The sequence below is a fragment of the Rousettus aegyptiacus genome, unplaced genomic scaffold (assembly GCF_014176215.1).
Source record: "Rousettus aegyptiacus isolate mRouAeg1 unplaced genomic scaffold, mRouAeg1.p scaffold_m13_p_1, whole genome shotgun sequence".
Classification (NCBI taxonomy): Eukaryota; Metazoa; Chordata; class Mammalia; order Chiroptera; family Pteropodidae; genus Rousettus; species Rousettus aegyptiacus.
In genome coordinates, this window is record NW_023416284.1 from 80,155,495 (window position 1) to 80,171,718 (window position 16,224).

Sequence of the window (16,224 nt, forward strand, 5' to 3'; positions counted from 1 at the left end):
AATCTGTTAACATTTTAAAATCAAGCTCCACAATGTTCTTGTCTTTTTAAGTACCTTTCAGTAACACAGATGAGGTCAGTTACTACTCAAATACAACAATGAAGTTTTTTAGCACATAAATTTCCATAACAGATTTTCCGATTGTGCACAGTAAGTGCTAGTCAAAATCCACTAATTAAATTGTATCTGTTAAATATTACCTGAGTGATAAAATATGACTATAAAGCAATGAGGCTGATTCTGTAAGCCACACAAGAGAAAAAAGCCTCAAATTTCATTCATTTCAAAATAGAAGCCCACTTTCAAATTGTATCTGAGGAAAATTCCAAGAGGAAAAAGTTGTCACTACCAGCAGAAGTCCAGAAAACTCTTTCCGGCCTGACCCCTAGAGCTAACCGTGCGCCATTACATACCCCTGGCCTACACAGGATTGGAACGTTTGAGAACCAGCCCTCGTCCCTCTGGTAGTTGCTTACTTACCCTCTGCTGCCTCATCCACCCCAGACATTCGCTGGTGACACGCTTGGTGAATTCATCCCATCCGGAGCCACTCTGACAGGTGTACCCTCCACCACCCTTGGAGCTAGCCCTTCGGACTCGAGGGACACTGATAGCTTTATACAGGGCTCGCATTTGCTCCTGGAGCTGAAGCAGTCTGAAAAGGAAGGAAAAACAATTATACCACTGCAGGGACCAGCCTATGAAAACGTGCTGGGCAAATTTCCCCTTTTCTGAGTTTCTTTTATGTCAGTATATAATGTTTTAATTGAAGCATATATTTCTTCATCATATGATTTGCATCTTGATTGCATACAAAAACTTAAATATTATGATGCTCAAAGCCTGAAACATCATAGAAAGTTTCACTGGCTTTGCTTAACCTAGTAGCACTTTTTGCTTTCTTGCGAGTTTCACCCTGGGAATTTTGGGAGCAAAATTCCAGGTACCTTGAGAGCAAAATCAGACTACACATCTCTGCTCTAAACTGCATATCCAACTCTAAGAGTCTCATTTTTGTTTTCATTAAACTAAGCCTGATTTGACATTAGATGCTTAAAAGTCACATGCTGTGCCAAAGGCCTTTGCTGACCCCTCGAGGGAGATACAGTTAACCTCTCATGGCAAACTCAGCTCTTCAAAATAAGCACAATCCTTTGGGCAGGTCAATTTAGTTCTTCTCATGGCAGCTTTGTGATTCCACAAAAGATGAAGGTAGTGGGTTTAGTCAATTTGTATTAGATATACATAAAGCTACAAAATACCAAGTAAGCAAGCCTCTCCTTGGGATCTGGGTCATGAGATTGAGTATATGACATTCATCTTCATGAGGCCTGCCTGCATTCGTGCTCTCTGGGCAATACCTTTTCTGATAAGCATCACAAGGCTGTCCCATCTGCCGCATCTCTCTGATCAGGCTATCAGTAATTTCCATCTGATCATTGGCCTGGGCGAAGCACTCATCCAATTCTCTGCTCCGAGACAGCTGTATTCCATCTCCATATTTCAGTTCCTAAAAGAAAGAATTATATGAAAGAAACACACAATGAAAACTTCATGTGTGTTAATGGAAGAAAAAGCTTCTGCTGTAGAGTTAACAAATATTATACGTTTCCACTTTGCGAAAAAATTTATAACTGAAAACTATCTTATTAATTTGAGAAACAGGGATAACTATAGGGAGATTCATGAACCAAAATTTGTGGACTGCATTTTTAATTTTTACCAGACTTTTAAAAGCATATTTACTGAATGCTGATCTTTCCCTTTCTTCAATATGATAAATGCCTATTTTCATATTTACATAGAATTCTCACCTAATGGGAATTTCACTGTGGTAAATAAGAATGCTGTACAATGATACTAGATCAGGTCTGAGCTTTTCTTATATCTTGTGAAATAATGACTTCGGTTCTTAAAAAGAAAGCTGTCTAATTCATTATATTGGACTAATCAATTTCCTGGTTTTGATGATGCATTGTAGTTACGTGAGATGTCACCTTTGAGGGAAGATGGGTAATGAATACACAGGACTGCTCTGTACTATTTTTACAACTGCTGTGAACCTATAATTATTTCAAAATAAAAAGGTTTATTTAAAAAAAAATAAGGAAAGCTTCCTCTGTATGCAAAAGGCTGCTGCATCAGTGCCATATATGTGAGCTTTCTCTAGAATTTTACAATTGCTTTCGTTTGGCTTCAGCCAAATAAGCCTTATTTCTCTAAACAGAAATGTCAACAAATATGGTACATTTCCCTGACATCACTGCACCTCAGTGAATATAAGTAAAAATAAGCTGAAATCATGATGCCATGTACATTTATGGAACTACATGTAAAACATATTCATATCCACTGCAAACTGCTCAGGACTGGTTGTATGTGTTCATTAAGAGGTCACTGGTGCCTCCTGTTTTGTTTTACATAAAAGAATCATAGCACTGTGATGAACATTCAGAGGAGGATGTTTCAAATCGAGATTTGAAACAACCAGAACTAGAATCGAGGCAGTTTACTGAGCCCCAAATATCTTTTTACATTAATTCAAGTTATTTTTTAATAACTAGAACCCACACAATATCTAAAATTAAGAAATTAGAACATTAAGATATTTTCCAAACAGAACACATAAATTCAGTTGATTTAAACCCTTCTGTATTTAACAGTGGTACGTTGTGATGAGTCAGATTCCAGATTTAACCCCTACATGAATATCTGCATCGAGGACACTAGAACTCAAGTCCTTTGCTGAAGAGATACAGCCAATCGAGGAAGGAAAAGAAAAGGCAGCTATGGCCCCACCTTTCTCTAGTCTGTTTTTAGCAAACTCATAGCAAATGTGAATGCTACAGTTTTTAAAAATAAAAACCTCACACAGAAAATATCATGGAACCCAGGATTTCTCAACCTGTTTCAATGAGATTTCAAACTATCTCAGTAATATCAAGAAATATCATGAGGCTTTCACAAATGTTATCATTGTCCTCAATTTTCGATTTCTTATTTTTCCATATTTTCTACCTCGAATAGAATTGTTCTCACAACATAGTAATTTTTTTCCTGAAAAAAAAAAAAAACTTATTAAATTGATGGTGTACATCACGATCCAGTGACATAAACATGTCAGGTACCATTTCTAGGAAGAGAAAGTATTACAAAATAAATGATAACGGCTTGTCGCAATTCCAAAAGGGTGGCAATCTGTAGTGTAAACATTCATTGAAAAAAAAATTGTGTGAGCACTGGTTCCCATTGTTAAACCAACATTACAAGTAGGTTAAGAATTTATACATCACTCTCCAGTCTGTTTTGAAAAAGATACTCACCAAACTGTACGTATGTGAAAGAGAACAGTGACTAAGGATGCACAGGTGAGGGCGATGACAGTCAACTAACTGGGTGCGGAGGGTACTTGAGGAGAATGAGAAAGCTTACCGGCTGCACGATCAGCTCTGCCCGCATCAAACAATCCGAGCAGTTCTGTAAAAGCTCTTGGATGGTGTTCTGGTTCTGGTGCCTGGACATCGTTCCAGTTTGACTGATGAGGCAAACACAAAGAAAGCAGATGTAAAGTTTTCTTTCTCGATTCTGAAATAATTTCAAGCTTTCAGAGAAGCTGCGAAATGAGACAAAATACTCCTATAGATCCTTCTCCCAGATTCTCCAGTTATTAACATTTGCTGAGTTTCCTTTATCCTCGTGTGTGTGTGTGTGTGTGTGTGTGTGTGTGTGTGTGTGTACACATATACATATTTTGGGGAAGCATTTGAGAATAATCACGCCCCTTTGCCATAAAATATTTCACCATGTATTTCCTAAGAATAAAGACATTCAGTTGTATAACTACAGTACAACTCTCAAAATCAGGACATTTAAAGTGGATAGGATACACTTTCTACTCTACAGAACTTTTTCAAATTTTACTAATTTGCCCAAAAATGACATTCACAGCAAGGTTTTTCCCCAGGTCCAAGATCCAATCCAGAAATACTCTTTTGGGTTGTAAAAACACACTTCTGGCAGCTTATCCATCACACCTCCTGCTTCTTCCTACTACTCCTCCAACACCCCAACTCCCTCTGGAGAAGACTTCACGGCCCAGAACATGAAGGTATCCCTGACGAGACTGGCTGAGAAAAATAGTAGGAAACAAGAGAAAAGCTTATTTGACAAAAATATCTTCTGCAATAACAGAAGAAAAGATAATGGTAAAAAAAATAATAATGGTATAAAGTGATGGGAGAGTTAAAGATCTTTAATGCAAAACAAGCCACTTTTCCTTTCAAGATGGCCCTAAAATACTTTTCTCTGCAATGATGCTCATCCACATATACATTTTAAATGAAGCACTTTTCTAGAAGACATATGGAAGAAACCTTAAAACAACAGTGATATTTAAGAAGAATGTTGTAGAGGTTCCATCTTTTAAAAAGATTATGGGAATTTAATTTGCTCCAGATAGAAATAAAAAGAACATGGTATAATAAAAGTCTTACTTTTTAATTTGCCAAGATAAATTATGTTGCAGCACAGCCTACTACAGTTTAATTTAAGAGAGATTTAAAGCATATTAAATTATTGTTTACTGTCCAGGAAAAGTCCTCATGAATGTGCCACAAGAGGCCTGAGTTGTTCACAGGGCCTCAGAGCTACCCAGCCCTTCAGCCAGGGCCACCTGCTGATGAAACTGTTTAATGCTTGTTTGATGTACCCGACTTTCTCTTACGTGTGTGTCTGTGTGGGAGGGGCGTGGGGGTGTGGGTGTCTGTATGTATTATAAAGAAAGAATTTCACTGTTTTAAAAAAAGGTTTGAAAATCACAGGCTGTACATAGATTGGATAAAAATCGCAAGAATGTGGGAAACTACTCCCTCTGTGCCTGATTCCGTGCCATTTCACACTGGGAAAACACTGACTTTCTCTCTGCCATCTATTTGCAGTTCCTCCCTGTAAGCAAGGCTCCCCAACAAGCCAGCACTAGCTGAATCTGCGTGGGTGAGGAACCAAGCTTCCCCTGGGAACCACTCCCAGATGATGACATGGCTCCTCCAGGCAGGCCTGGGCAACATGCCCACCTGAACGGCCCACCTATCAAAACCAGGACACCCCACGCCCCATGAATGCAGTCAGTCTCTTTCTTCCACTCAGAATTATACAGAAAATTTGGCACAATCCCATACTGCTGAGATATAAACAAGACTACGTCGGTTGTCCAAACTTGTACAAAATTCCAATTGACTTAGAATCAGAATACTTTCCAAAATGTACCTATTATAAAATAGAGGAAAGAAATTCAAGAGACAAAGCGAAAAAAATTAGAACTACAGAAACCTCATTTAGAACCCTAGGATGGATGGATAAAGAATTAGAAAGGTCCTATATAAATTATATGTGTTTTCTTTTATTCAAGGGGGATGAGAGTACTTTTCTACTGAAACATTTAGTAATTCTGTTCAACAGTTTGGTTCAGAGAGTAATTCCTGCAAAGAATGCCAGTCCCCAGGATGTAAATGAAAGGGCTATCTCTTAGCACAATGGAAAGTCAGAGTTTCCTGACTAATTTAATAATGTGTGCTACTGTAAGAACTATCACAAACTGAGCTAGTAGACAGAGGCAGGGAAAATTGGGTGAGGAGTATATGAGAACTCTCGAGTATATTTGCAACTTGTCTTGAAATGTAAAATTATTCCAAAATCAAAATGTGCTTGAAAAAAAAAAAGGGAGGCCCAGCTCAGTTGTGAATGAAAATACCAAAATGTACGTACAAGTCTTTTTCTTTTATTGTTCAAATAATTTTAATAACTGGAATGTACATTTTTAATATGCAAATAAAGTTTTAAAACCTGTGGTAGCTCTTATGTGCAGATTCCACGCTCAGACATGCTAGTGTGCAATTTGGGTGTTTTTTGTTGAGTTTTAGATGTTCAGCTTATTGTTGTTTCAAGGGGAGAGATCTGGCATGTTTCCCAGGGAATACATACAAGTCTTTTTAAAGTGAGTTTATGGCCAAATTAATTTGACAACAAAATATCAAACTCACCAGCTTCTTTCTACAAACTACTAAAGTAGTTAGTTACAGCAGCAATCCCCAATGCTTTGGCTCCAGGGACCTGTGCTCCTTTGAGAATCTAATGCCTGATGATCTGAGGTGAAGCTGAGGCAGTGATGCTAATGCTGGTGCTGGGGAGTGGCTGCAGACAGATGAAGCTTCACTCACTAGCCTGCTGCTGACCTCCTGCTGTGCGACCCAGTTGCTAACAGGCCACAGACCACTACGGGTCTGCAGCCCAGGGTTGGGAAGCCCTGAGTTACAGGATACTTAAAAATTAACTGTACGCAGGAAATAGAAAGGTAAGGCAATTAAATGTTGGCTTAAATCAGTGACCTTCCCACATTTTTCTGGTTCCGTCCTACTTTTAGAAGACATTCCTACTTATATAGAGAGCAGTTTATGTCTCTATAAAGATAAGTCATCTTATTTGCTCCCCCTCACCTAAATATACCTGAATTTAAAGAGAAAAAAACAGGGAACTTCATACACTGTTAATACTAAAAAGAATTGTTCATGCTTTATTAAAGAACTTGCATGTATTAACCATACATGCCCTTGATACCCGCTAAAACCTTATGCATTTTGCTTGACGTTTCAGTAAAAAAATTAATAAATGTATGGGAAAGAGGAATGCACAAAAATCTGATTTCTTTAAGAGTCAAAACAATGAAAAGCTAAAGTGTTAGAACAATGTAATGATGAATCTTTGGTATTACTATTTGTCTATAGGAAAGTATGATCTGATTAACCAAATTTCATTTTATCCATAACTTTTCAACACTTCATCTGGTCTTTAAAGTAAAATCTACCTCTCCTATCTTTCATTTGTAAGAATCTCACTTCAGTCCAAGGTGAGAAAGGGCACCTTTTAAGTAGCTCATGCTCAATCCATAGAAAAGAGGTGGAGGAAGGGAGATTCAGGCCCCTGAGGTTTACTGACTGAGAAAAGAGAACCCACCCTCACATTGCAGTGTGCTGTCTTAGCCTGGTGAAGAATCCACAAAAAACTGGCTATTCCCAAATCAAGGAGGAAGTGCAAGTAGATACAATTTTAACCCTTTGGGTTAGTGCGTGTCAGACACTCAATGCTGTGCAGTGCTGGATTCCTCAGCATGAGAGCCAGGAAAGCTTGCAGCAGGGAAGATGTGCATTTTTTAAAAGTTGAGTGTCATTCAAAACTTTCTAAGTCAAATTCTATTTTTTATTGACCACATAACAATTTTAGAACTTTTTTTTCATCTCAGAAATTTTCTAGACATCAGTTTTCCATCTCTTGAGTTAGATAGTAGCTAAGATTTCTCTAGCTTACTCTTTCTATAACTCTATGTTATGAAACCACCAAATTCATTCTTCCTGTTGAAAATAATACAAAAGTCTATATTCTGTCTAAAGAGTTTCCTTTTTAATTCACAGAGTGCACTTTGGGAAAATGCAAAATTCTATCATATATGGAAAACCACTTTTAATAAATTTACTATTTAACAAGTACATAAGGATTTAAAAAATCCCTAGCCTCAAAGAAATTTTTCATACTGGTACATACAGGTGTTAGGGGTGCAGTGATTTTAAACCATGTTAGGAACTGTACTAACAAATTCAATTTCTAAATCCTATTTCAGTGGCACGGAAGATAAAAGATATCATATTAAAAGGGAGAAAAAACTCACTTGTGCCAAATCAATCAAAAAAGTATTGACTTCTAAATTAAAATTAACAGCTGTCCTTGAAAAAAAAATAACATTTGTTCTTAAAATTGTTCAACTTTTTAAAAAGTATTTTATCTTCAAACTCACAAGGATAAATGATTCATACTATAAAGAGCCTGTCTGCACAAACATTTATTTTGAAGTTCATCCTAACTTGTTTAAACAAGTAATGGTTCCACCAGTTTGCCTAAAGATTCATTCGTCAGTGGTTAAAAGGAAAATGCGTTCTGGATTTTAATCCAAAGATGGAGCACATGAATATGTGAATGATATCATAGAGCTTTCTATGTTTTATTTCATTACCTCTAAATAACACTTTTTTTCTTTAAAAATGACTCCAAAATTATCTGTCTTAAGGCATTAGTTTAACACTTGTTGCCAAGATTATAGGAGAGAATAAAAGAAAATTATTTTGAAGAGAGGCAAGCAGCGTTACAAGGTAAAAATATTTAACAAGTTATCTTCCTTGATTTATAAAAGTAATTTTAAAATCATCTTGTCTGTTCATGATACATGTGGCCCGTGCCACCTAACTCCGTATTTCTTTTATGTACATACTTTCTCTCCCACTGGATTCCTTCTTTCCTTCCTTTCTTTCATTCCTTCATCTCTATCCCTCTCTCTCCCCACCCCCCATTCTGTCCCTGTAATCTCTGGTATTTCTTTTGTTCATTCCATCAACATAGGATCCTGTACATGTGCCAGGAATAGTGTCTTGTGTCTCTTTGTATTCAAGTTCAGGAAATAATGGCTTCTGAAAAGCTCAATAAATATTTGTTGGAAATACAAAGTATGTAATGCATTAATACTGATCTTAAAACCAATTTGCTTAGCTCTTTATAATTTTCAAAGCATTTTCACATATACTATCTTGTTTGAGTTTCTTTTTAAAATCTTAAAAGGAAAAAATGTAATGTTTGTTGAAAAAAATATTTTTACTTCTTCACTTAAGGACAATACCTTACCTTCAAGACTCACTAAACACTACCATCCTTCAGAAGTTACAGAGCGAAGTTTCCTCTTCTATTGAGCTTTCCTGCCCACACTTCTGCCCCCATTCTGCACTAGTTATTTACACACCTGTCTTCCCTACTCCTAGAGAGCAAAGTCCCACATGCACCTGACAATACAGAGTTTGCACACAGAAGGTATTTAATGCATGTTTGTTTGGTTTGGTAAAGTAGAAGTAAACAAAGTCCAATAAAAGACTGATATGAGGATATTACCACCCATCTCATTACCCTGATTTCCAAAGCTTGATCAAGTAGTACATCTACCCTACCACCACCCTCAAGCAACAGTGAGCAAAAAAGGGTGTTTTTGCCCTATAAATTTTAGGAGGGCCTCCTCTGTTCTTTCATTCTGTCCTCACCTAGGAGCTTTGGAAGCAGTGCTCTAATAATAAAGTTTCACTTCCTTTGCATGTTTATTATTTTCAGTTTTTGGTGGATTAGGGGAGAGAGGTAAACTGATCGCGTATCATTAACTTCAAACAGACTTTGAAGTGAGGCAGACTTGGGAGTCCACTCCCTGCTCAGCCACTTCTGATTGTACAGCCTATGACTCTGGAGCAAGTTAGACTCATTGTGCCTGGAGTTTCTGCATCTGCAACGTGGAGGCACACACATCTCCTGGGGTTGGCATGATGCTTAGTGGAGCTACTAACGTCTGTAAGCCCAGCAGAAACTAAATCCTCACTGTAAGATAGCTCTTAGGCTGTTGGCTGCTGCTGCTGTTATGACATGGTTCTCTGATTTCATTTTGATTTTTTACTTTGTGATTTTTGCCATAGTTCATAATTTTAAGGATATCTTGCAGCAAATTGAGGGTGAGATGAAAAAAAAAAAAGACAGAAAAGAAGAAATGGATTAGGTACTAAGCATGAGGCATTGCAGAGGTTCCTAAAATTACCTACAAAAACCAGAAAATAATAGTTTGAGATAGTTCAAAGAGGATGATATATTCTAAGAACATGAAAGAAACTTATCGAAGGGCTAAGAAAATTCAGGAAAAGATCTGTATCTTTCTTTTGTTAAGCTGGGACGATATGTGAATATTTAGTCCTTACAAATTCAGGGTCAAAATAGGGATTTCTATTCTGAATTATTTCTCTGTGTGAAAAATTACATTCATTCTGAAGCCTAAAAAAACCCATTTACAATCTTCTGATTATCCATCAACAAGCCAACTTCTCTTTTTTTTAGGTGTCAGAATTTTTAAATCCAAACAAAAACTTAGACCTATTTACCGTAACCTCTTACTAACATGTCATCATTTTCATGAAATGTAGATTTCACATCTATGTCATCTTTGAAGGTCTTGGACCCTTCCAACACCAAAGGTGATAAGGTGTAAATTATTGGGCTGCAACAGCATTTTATAGGACATTGCCTAAAATAAGTGGCTCACTTAAGTGTTGGGTGATAGTTTCAACATTAGAACCACGCCTGACCATTTTCCCATTAAGTGCAAGACAGAGAAAGAGAAAGACAAAGGGTGGGGCAGTGCTCCAAGTACCAGTGCCACCAGACTAAAGAAGCACTCTAGAACCACCTCTTCTGGAAAGACTGGTTAGCAGAGAATTGCGTTAGACTCTCCAAGTCACACCCAGGCCTTCCTTTGCTCCACCCTACGAAGTCAGCATTGAGGCATCAGGGGCATCAGCAGTTTTTCTTCTTTCCCAAGACACTACAGTCACCTGAACAATGAAATTATACCCATATTTAGAGAAAAAATTAAGTACCATTGAAAGCCGTTTTGTAGACGTGGCCAACAATTAGTTGGCTTAGTGCAGCATCATAATATGTTTTTTTCCTAAGTAGACGGAAACTCTACAAGAGTATTAATGAAAAAAACACAATAGTTAAGAAATAAATATTTTACAGGAATGCAAAAAATTAAAAAGTAAAAACATGTTAGACCAAAGAGTTTACAAGTAGAAAAGATGAATTCTGATAACTACAATTTCATAGTTTGATCTTGTCTTGAGTCACTGTGGTATACTGTATTCAAATGTAGCTCAACCCCCAACTAGCTGTGTGATCAAGGCCAAGTTATTTAACTACTTTAACCTAAGTTTTCCATCTGTAAAATGGGTACTTTGTCATGAGACTTGAGATAAATATATAATATACCAAGCACATTATAGGTGTTTGCCAGGTGATCATAACCATTATTAACCATTGATCTGACATTTTTATAAAATATGTAATGTACTTAAACTTAATAACCATGCAAATGTTATCTGCCACATATTAAGCTAAGCTGAATCTTACTTTGTAATCATTTCCCAGAAAAACATTTAGAAAATCTATTCTGTTAGTCACCCAACCCTCTGTTTTCTCAGACTCTCCCTTGCCTCTTACATCCAATTCTTAGCTGAAGCTGCCTCTTCACCCAGGAGTATCTACTTTCCTGTCCCACTGCCACCAACCTGGACTAGACTTTTATCAGCTCTCTCCTTCAATGGTGTAATTGCTCCCTTAAGCAACTCCACCCTGCAGCTAGGCTCCCCCTTTCATGCCATGCTGCACATTGTGACCACAGAAACAATCCAAAAGCTCACTTAAGACAATACCATTTTCCTGCTCTTCAAATGCAGGAGGCCTTCACTGGCTTTGATGAAAATCTGCAATGGCTCCCCTCAGCCTATCCAAATTCTTCACCATGATGTTAAGGCCCCCCAGGCTCTGGTCACAACCTATCTTTTCTCCTTAGGTCTTAACCACTTCCCCACATAGAACAAATGCTGAGAAAAGCCATCAGTCTACAGGCCTTGAATTAGCTCCTGGTTTCCCACCTCTCAGACCTTTCTCATGCTCTTCTGCTCCCTCTGAAATGCTTTCTACCCATCCTTCTTGTCCAGCTGAAATAAATACTCCGAAGTCTAATTTAACACCAAATTCCTTTATAAGTCTTACTAGTTCAAGTCTTACTACAGATGTAATCTTCATAAGGAGACAAGATATTATCTTGTCTCCTTATGAAGCCTCTGATTCATTTATAACCCCTCCCGTCCATTATCCTTTTGTATTTTATAGTACTTGTGTACTTATTTTCCTTTAAAGAGCATCTGCTCTTTTCAAAAAGCCTTTGTATTTTCAGCTTTGAAACTCAGGACACCTAACAGAGCCGATGCTCAGTAAGTATTTACTGAATGAATGAAGAAATAGAGATACTTTCATCATATAAGAACAGGATTGTCTAGTGTAACACACAAGAAATATAGTCTAAAAGCACAGGATGACAGCAGTACAGAGGGGAGGGACCTTGGATTCTAGTGCCGACTCAGCCATGAGCGGACTCAGGGATTTGCGGCAATCTTAATCTGGTCTCTCAAGTGGAAAAGCAAGGTTTTTGTACTCCTTTGCATTCCCTCCCACTCTAAAATTCAATATAAATGGACCTGTTTATTTCATGCTAATATATAGGCTACTTTTAAAAGGTAGCTTAAAACAGCTTAAAATATATATCAAATAGCAATCACATGTGTTTTGGTTTTGAAATCATGAGTTCTGGAGAAAAGTAATAGCATTATAACCACAGATTTCTGAAGCTTAATGACGATATCCAGCTTTTAATCCTCCTACACAATCTACACTTTGATCAGTGAAAGATTTAACTGTGGGACTTTCTCACTTGGCTACCAAATTTCATTACAGATTTGTAATTTCTTTGAACTATAGGAATAAAACTAGAGTAATTCTGCCTTAATTGAAAACAATATAGCACCCTATACAAGAAAAATCCAGTTTACATTTTCAAAAATATACCTATTATGTTATCAAGCATGTAACATTTACCAAACTTTAAAATATTAAGTAGAGCTCAAGAAGAAATTAAATAAAGTTGATACAAATTCCATCCAGCCTAATATAAAGAAGGCACAAGACAGGTCAGGGAATAAGGGAGAATTAGAAGTTATACATAATACTGTTTTTTAAAAATGACAAGGTTATTAATGTTAAGGACAAAGAGAAGATGTTTTAAAGTCACTTTAAAAGTTAAAATAAGATCTGAGCTCTACACACTCAAATTACTTTTTTAGGGAAAGGCTAAATAGAAACACTGATTATTTCAAAAATCGTCAATCTAATTCAGCCAATAAAGTATTAGTTTTTGAAATAAATTAGTTTAAATTCAACCAGCTGTTTTCATGCTAGCTTTGTGCTTTAAAAACAAAACACTTTTATTTAGAAAAATGTTTGGTCAGAAACGCATTTATTAAATTTATAATCATCATCCATTTAGCTCAGGGCAGTCGTGTCAGAAGTGGCATCCCCCTTTTACCAAGTGAGTGCCACAAACAAACAAATTCCTCCGCACCAGGAAACGGGTGTGGGCGCAAGCTCTGTCTCTCGTCCATTAGTCGCCGTTATTTTAAAATGAATGCAAAAGTCAGCATTCGCGGGCTACTTTGTATTGGGTTAATTACTCAGTTAAAGAAGGGTCGACAGCAGCTCTTCAGGCCAGGATGGGGCAGGCTGGAGTAACTCCAGCACCCGATCTGGAAATGATCTGGAATGATCCCATGCTGACTTGAGCCCCTACAGCCTGAAGCCCCGCTAACCCGGCAGATTAACATCAATGAGCATAAAAGCACACTTCCCAGATTTAGGTAATTTTTCACTGGAGTCAGCCTTTCTCAGATATAAAAATTTGACAGGTTTATAAACAGCTTTTAGGTTGGAAAAAACAGACAAAAGAAATGATACTGTACTATGAGAAAACAATGGGCCTCTCCAAAATTTTGTTTCAGCGATGAATACTTATAAACCACGTATCTTTACGCAGTTCATTAACAAATATATTAATTAATGATTTCTTCTACAAGAAGCCAACGGTAATGTTGTCAATTTAAAAACATTGACTTTAGGATAACAGAAACATTTAAAAACAAAACAAAACAACTTGTTTCATAAAATGCTGGAAAAAAGAGCTGCTCAAGAATCCTTATAAATTCTGGCTTGGATTTAAATGTGCGGATTTTTTTTTTTTTTAAGGTGATTTCCAAGGACTGGCCAAGTTTAAAAACAAACTTAAAAACCAAAGTAAAAACTGGAAAATGTTTCTCCCCATTCTCCCTATTGCTTGGCACATTTTTCCTGGAAATCCCCAGGTGCATTTTGTTCAGAAAACAAAGAGCACCAAGATTAAGAAAATTCTTTGCTAACTCACAATTAGCAAAATAAATTATCAAGATGCTCCAGGAAAATATAGAGGGAGGCAGAGAGAAAGAGGGAAAAAAAAAAACCAGGTTGCAACTTGAGTACTCTCTGCCTTCAAAACCAATGGCCCAACTAAAACCCCCTGGAGTGTATTCAAGTTGCTTCTCTCAACTTGAGGCCACAAGGCTGGGTAAATTATGTTCTGCAATTCAAGCGACTTTCCCAAAAGCCCTATACTGGAATGGCATGTGGGTGCAAGGGTGTGAGGGGGCGGGGAGGGTGCGGGCTGCATAATTCTCACGGCTCACGTGGACATCCCGAGCCCAACACCGGGGCCCGGGCAAACGCAGGTTCATTATCTTGCTCAGCCACCCAAATGGCCCCCTCGATCAGTTTCCTCGATGATCCCGAGAAGTAGAACCTGTCTTTTCATTGGGCCTCCCTGGGGCACCTTGGCCAGGGCCTAACCCCAACCGCATAGGTGGGACCCGGCGCCTTCCTGCCGCCCCTGCCGACCCCCAGTTGCTTAGGGAGCAAGACCCTGCGCCGCGCTCCACGACCAAGACAATGAGGTCGTTTCTCCGGTGCTTTATAAAAAGAGGAAAACAAAGCGCAGGCGCGGGGCCACAGGTGCTCTTGCCAGCGGGGGCTACGGTGCGGCGGACCGAGGGGGACAGACATCGCCCCGCGGAGCTCGGACCCGGGGCCAGGTGGCTGCCTCCGCTGGAAAGCTTCATTTAGGTAGCAGAGAAGGCCGAAGGGGGCCCTTCGCGGGACCGGACCCTGAGCGGCCGGAACGCTACCTCTTTACAAAAGCTCTTGGGTGGCCAAGCAGCCCAGGCGCCGCTGCCGACATGGTCTCGGGGTGACCAGGAATTTGGAGTGGGCCAGTAGACACAGCGGAACGCCGACTCCGACCCTGGCCGCTGAACGGGCCGGAGCCCCTCTCCTTTGCCGTTTTACTTTTGGTTAGTTAGAGAAGTTGGGTTTTGCTGTCGTAGCCCCGCCTGCCTGGCCTCTCCACCCTTGGGTCGGGACAAAGGGGATGCCAGCCCAGGCCTGCCGTGCAAGGGACAGTCCTGGAAGCAGCCGAAACTCCAGCGGCCCGGCTCCCGGGAACGGACAACGACCGGACTGAATCCCGGCTTGCACACACCCCCACACAGGTCTGCGCAGCGCAACGGGCGTCAGGCACCTGGGTCCTGCCCCAGCGGGAACAGGAAATGCTTTCATGACTTCGGGCAAAAAGACTTTTCCTCTCTCTGGACTTGGTGTCCCCGTGCGTCAGGGGAGGACTGTCCCTCTCCTTCCCAACGGGCTGAGACTGGTTCTGCTAGGAGTGAGGAGACCCCGCAGCTTCGCCCCGGAGCCCCGCGCACGCCGCGCGCTCCCGTACCGCCTTGGTACCCACCCGTAGCCGTCCGAGTTCTGGTCGGTGACCGTGTAACGCCGGGAGTAGTACATCCTGCTGGTGCCCCCGCCGCCGCCACCGCCGCCGCCGCCGCCGCCGCCGCCGCAGGTCACCTCGTAGCGCAGGTCGGGGCCAGACTCGGCGCGAGTCATGCGACCCAGAGTGTTGATCCGCGGGTGGGATCCTCCGTTGCAGCTCATATCGGCGGGCACTCAGAGAGCCGCTCAGCGCCGAGACATAAGCGAGGACAACCGGCTGCGAGAAGGCGGAGGGCTTTGAAGGAAAGGCCAAAACCGGGAACTGCGGTGGGGAGTGCAGAAGTGTCTCGGGGACTCGCGCGTCCACCGGGGCCGTCACGGCCGCTGGGGGCGGAGGTCGGGCGCCGGCGTCGGCGACGGGCGGGGAGCCGGAGCGGGAGGAAGAGCTGTGGCTCGGAGGGCAGCAAGGGCGCAGAGGAGCTGGGTCGCAGCTGGGTGTTGGTGTTGGTTGGTGGGGCGCGAGTCTCCTCCCCGCTGGCACCAGGCGCCGAGCCACACCTGGCCGGTTTCTTCCCAGGGCGGGGTGCGGCCGCCGCGCTCCGCCGTCCCCAGCGGGTGTCACCGACGCGCTCCGGCCGCCCCGCCCCACCTGCGCCCTCCAGCCTGCGGCTCCGCCCTGCGCCACCGAGGCCTGAGTAACGAGGAGGGGCGGGGTCGCCCGAGACCCGAACGCCTCGGGCGCGGCGACCGAAGAAAGGACGTGCAGTTGCAGGGGCCGCTGCGCACAACGCTCTGGCTGCGGTGGCGGGACGGTGGCCCCTGCTTTGGACTATTCTACAGTCCCCAAGGTGGAAATAAGATGAAAAGAAAGAACCGTTCAATTGGACAATTACTTATTAAACATTGAGTTTT

At 40.8% G+C, this 16,224-nt stretch overlaps 1 protein-coding gene across 2 annotated transcripts in view; it reads right to left on the reverse strand.

The window, feature by feature from the left end:
* Window positions 1-15,901, reverse strand: part of LOC107507209 (desmoplakin) — a 40,696-nt gene extending 24,795 nt beyond the window's left edge. The window contains exons 1-4 of one of the 2 annotated variants that reach the window (XM_016138251.2): window positions 15,335-15,534; window positions 3,433-3,535; window positions 1,362-1,510; window positions 481-655 (exon numbers count right to left, since the gene is read on the reverse strand). In XM_016138251.2, coding sequence (XP_015993737.2) covers window positions 481-655; window positions 1,362-1,510; window positions 3,433-3,535; window positions 15,335-15,534 — 627 coding nt within the window. Of the gene's footprint in view, window positions 1-480; window positions 656-1,361; window positions 1,511-3,432; window positions 3,536-15,334 lie in introns of both variants that reach the window. The other variant, XM_036237297.1, reaches the window with a different exon arrangement.
* Window positions 15,902-16,224: the final 323 nt, after the last annotated feature.